Genomic DNA, 2,928 nt, shown 5'->3' with positions numbered 1-2,928 from the left:
GGGGGGGCAGTCCTGGCGCTCGCCAAGGCGATGACCTCTGCTCCGTCACCGCAGGGCGTCCCCCGTTTGTCGGCAAACAGCAGACTGACAGAAGAAATTGAAATGCCCAAAGTCGTGGTCTCCCTTCCAACATACGTGAGACTCCACGCAAACATCCATGCTTTCGACAGTCAGAATGTCACACACTTTGTGCTTAAATATATCACACATTCGCGGTGCGACCGCGTCGGCGCATTCGAGCTATCAGACTGTGGAGAGGAGCTTCGACGGAGTAGACTAGGACCAGTACTGCAACTCCTATGAGTACCCAGATCGCTGCGGAGCTCTCAGCGGTCGTTACTAAGATGGCGAACATTGGAACAATGAACTTGAAGACGAAATTACTGACGCGCTCCTGCATCGGCGACAAACGTCCTGCTTTTACGGATGTACCAGAAGTAGGCCCCGTGTTCCACTCCTTCGTGGAAAGAAATCACTGAAGACCCCCAGGACTCCGCCAGAAAGCAAGGTAAGGGACATAACCTCTTTAGGTGTTACGGCACTGAGGTCATCGNNTAGGTGTTACGGCATCAGGACGTGCTTCCGGTGCGTCGGTGGCGCTCTGTAAAACCATGGTACCAATGATACCGCCGGCTATGATGAAAGCGGAAACGACTCTAACAAGAACTCGGAAGGCGGCCAATAGACTACGGCGCCGTTGCTTCTGAGCCGCTACACTTCCAGTTTCGCCCTCACCACCGGTCTTTACCGGTTTCTCGGCCTCCTCCACGTCGTCGTCTTCCTCAGCAAAGTTCCCTCCTCCAGCCCTATCCACGACCTCGTGTTCCTTCACCAAGTCCCCAGTAGACAGGCTCCTCTCCCCTTCAGTTTTCAGACATTCGGAGAGGGACACGGCTGAAGCCTGCGAGTCACTCAGTAGCCTGGGGGTCGTCCCATCAGTTCTTGATGTGTAATGGTTCTGCTCGAGACACCTCAAAACGGCATTCCAAAATCGCCACAGCACGAAAATAGCTGCAGCCATCGAAATCACGGCTCCAAGCGGCTTCGACACTGAGCGATAGGGTCGAGTTTGCGAACCCCTGCGAGGCAAATGCCACTGTATCGAACTTCGTGACGAACTCCGCCACTGTCTCTTTGAGGGACTATTCTCATGCATATGTTCTTCGGCGGTCATTGATGATCTCGTACCGGAGCGGTGTCCCTGCGCAGCGCTGACTCCAGGTCTCTCCTCGCGCAAAACAGCCTCTTCGAAGTTGTGGCGAGCGTCGTCCAGGTCATCCTTATCGGAGAGAGAGAAATTGCTGGCGTCCGCTGCTGAGTCTTCTTCTGAGGAAACGGCCAGCTGGGCCGAGAACGGCGACAGAACGAGAAAAAGGCTTCCTACTAAAGCCAACACTACGACCAAGCGTCGGTTTCTCTTCATCTTCTCAGATAGCTGGTGAACTGTATGGTAGAAAGCTTGGTACCCGGCAACGCACGAGTGACTGTTCTCCGTGGCATGGGCGAAGTTCTCTTCATTACACAGACAACCCCTTCTTTTCCCGCGTAGTAGGAGATTCTCCTGAAACCTGAAACGCACGTTCTCCGAGGGAAACTATGTTAGTAATTAACGAAGAGGTGCATCGGGGGGTTGCGCCCTTCCAAGTGGGGAAGCCCTAGCGCCCGCACGGTTGGTGCGCGAATAGACAAGACATGCCGTGACGACCCCTGCTCCTGCCACAAAGGGCGCACCCCCTGCAGGAGGACAGTCTTTCTTACCTCGATTATCATTCGCGGTCTGCTAAAAATGTACCGACAGAGAGAAGCAGAACCGTCATTCCTATGCGGATCCGAGACAGCTGGTCGCTGCATGATTCCCTCGCGGAAGAAATCTGTCCCACGACGATTCTTTGAATTCCAACAGATAAAATCTTGGAGTTTCCTGTCTTCAAAACCGGCTGCGCCTGGTGTCTGGTAACATGTGTTAAGACTTGTGAGTTCCGCCACCCTAAAGTGGTTTGATTAGTTAGCTGCTGTCAAGGTACCCACCACTTCAAGGGGCACTCACCTAATGTATTTAATCCACTCGCTTTGAATTCTGTCTCTTCCTCAGTAGACTACTCGCTCTTCGACTCAGCCCATGTCTTCCCGTATCCCCGCTTTCCCGTCCTCCTTGTGTCCTGCTGTGATGGGCTGAGACGAGATGCCCACGTCTCTGAAGGTATCGCAATCGAATTGGATCTACCCTAGAGCTTGCTCTTAGCACTCTGCGGCTCGGAATTTTGAGAAAGCTTTTGTGCTGCAAGGGAGCACATGCCTCCTGACGAAGTCTGACTGGCCGGATCCGAAGCAGGCCTCACAGGTAAAAATGCCTCCCTCTTTCTTAGCTCTCGATGCTGCCGCACTCCGCGTGTCGCCGGAACATCACCGTGGCACGGGTTCCCCGCGGACCACGAAATTATACGCGCTCGGTGCTGATCTGCAGCTGATTCACCCTCTTTCACGTGACAGAAAATTCCTCCGCGAGCCGATATAGCACAAAGGCCTTCCTTACTCGAGCCGCTTTTCTTCAGTGCTCAGGCACAGTGGTGCCTCTGCCCCACCCTTCTGGGACACGACGCTTGGTGTCTCGTCGCTGTTGTCTTCGAAGCGCCTTTAGGGATTTTTGCTTTCCTTTTTCCCTACATTACCTGTGCACACACCTGAAGTAGACCTATAATTACAATAGCCCACTGCATATTAGGCGACCCGCATACGTACGCCACGCTTAGGCATCCAGAGCTGCGTATGTATTGAGCCGCCTAGGCGCTGCCGCACTTGCATTACTCCGAGATGCCGTCCATAGGGGCTTTCAGTCGCTATGACTACTTTTTCCCACACCAGAGGGATTCGCTAATCGGAGTATGGCCTCCGGGTTTGGAAGTGGTAGGTGTAGTGCCCGCTGCACAA

The 2,928-nt window shown here is 53.8% G+C and overlaps 1 protein-coding gene across 1 annotated transcript; it reads right to left on the bottom strand.

The window, feature by feature from the left end:
* Positions 1-27: 27 nt before the first annotated feature.
* On the bottom strand, positions 28-2,873 carry CSUI_008948 (uncharacterized protein). Its single transcript, XM_068069067.1, has one exon. The coding sequence runs from the start codon at positions 1,421-1,423 to the stop codon at positions 548-550; it is 876 nt and encodes a 291-aa protein (XP_067918957.1). The 5' UTR covers positions 1,424-2,873; the 3' UTR covers positions 28-547.
* Positions 2,874-2,928: the final 55 nt, after the last annotated feature.

Source organism: Cystoisospora suis (genome assembly GCF_002600585.1).
Source record: "Cystoisospora suis strain Wien I chromosome Unknown contig_5160, whole genome shotgun sequence".
Lineage (NCBI taxonomy): Eukaryota > Apicomplexa > Conoidasida > Eucoccidiorida > Sarcocystidae > Cystoisospora > Cystoisospora suis.
This window is presented reverse-complemented; position numbering and strand designations above follow the sequence as displayed.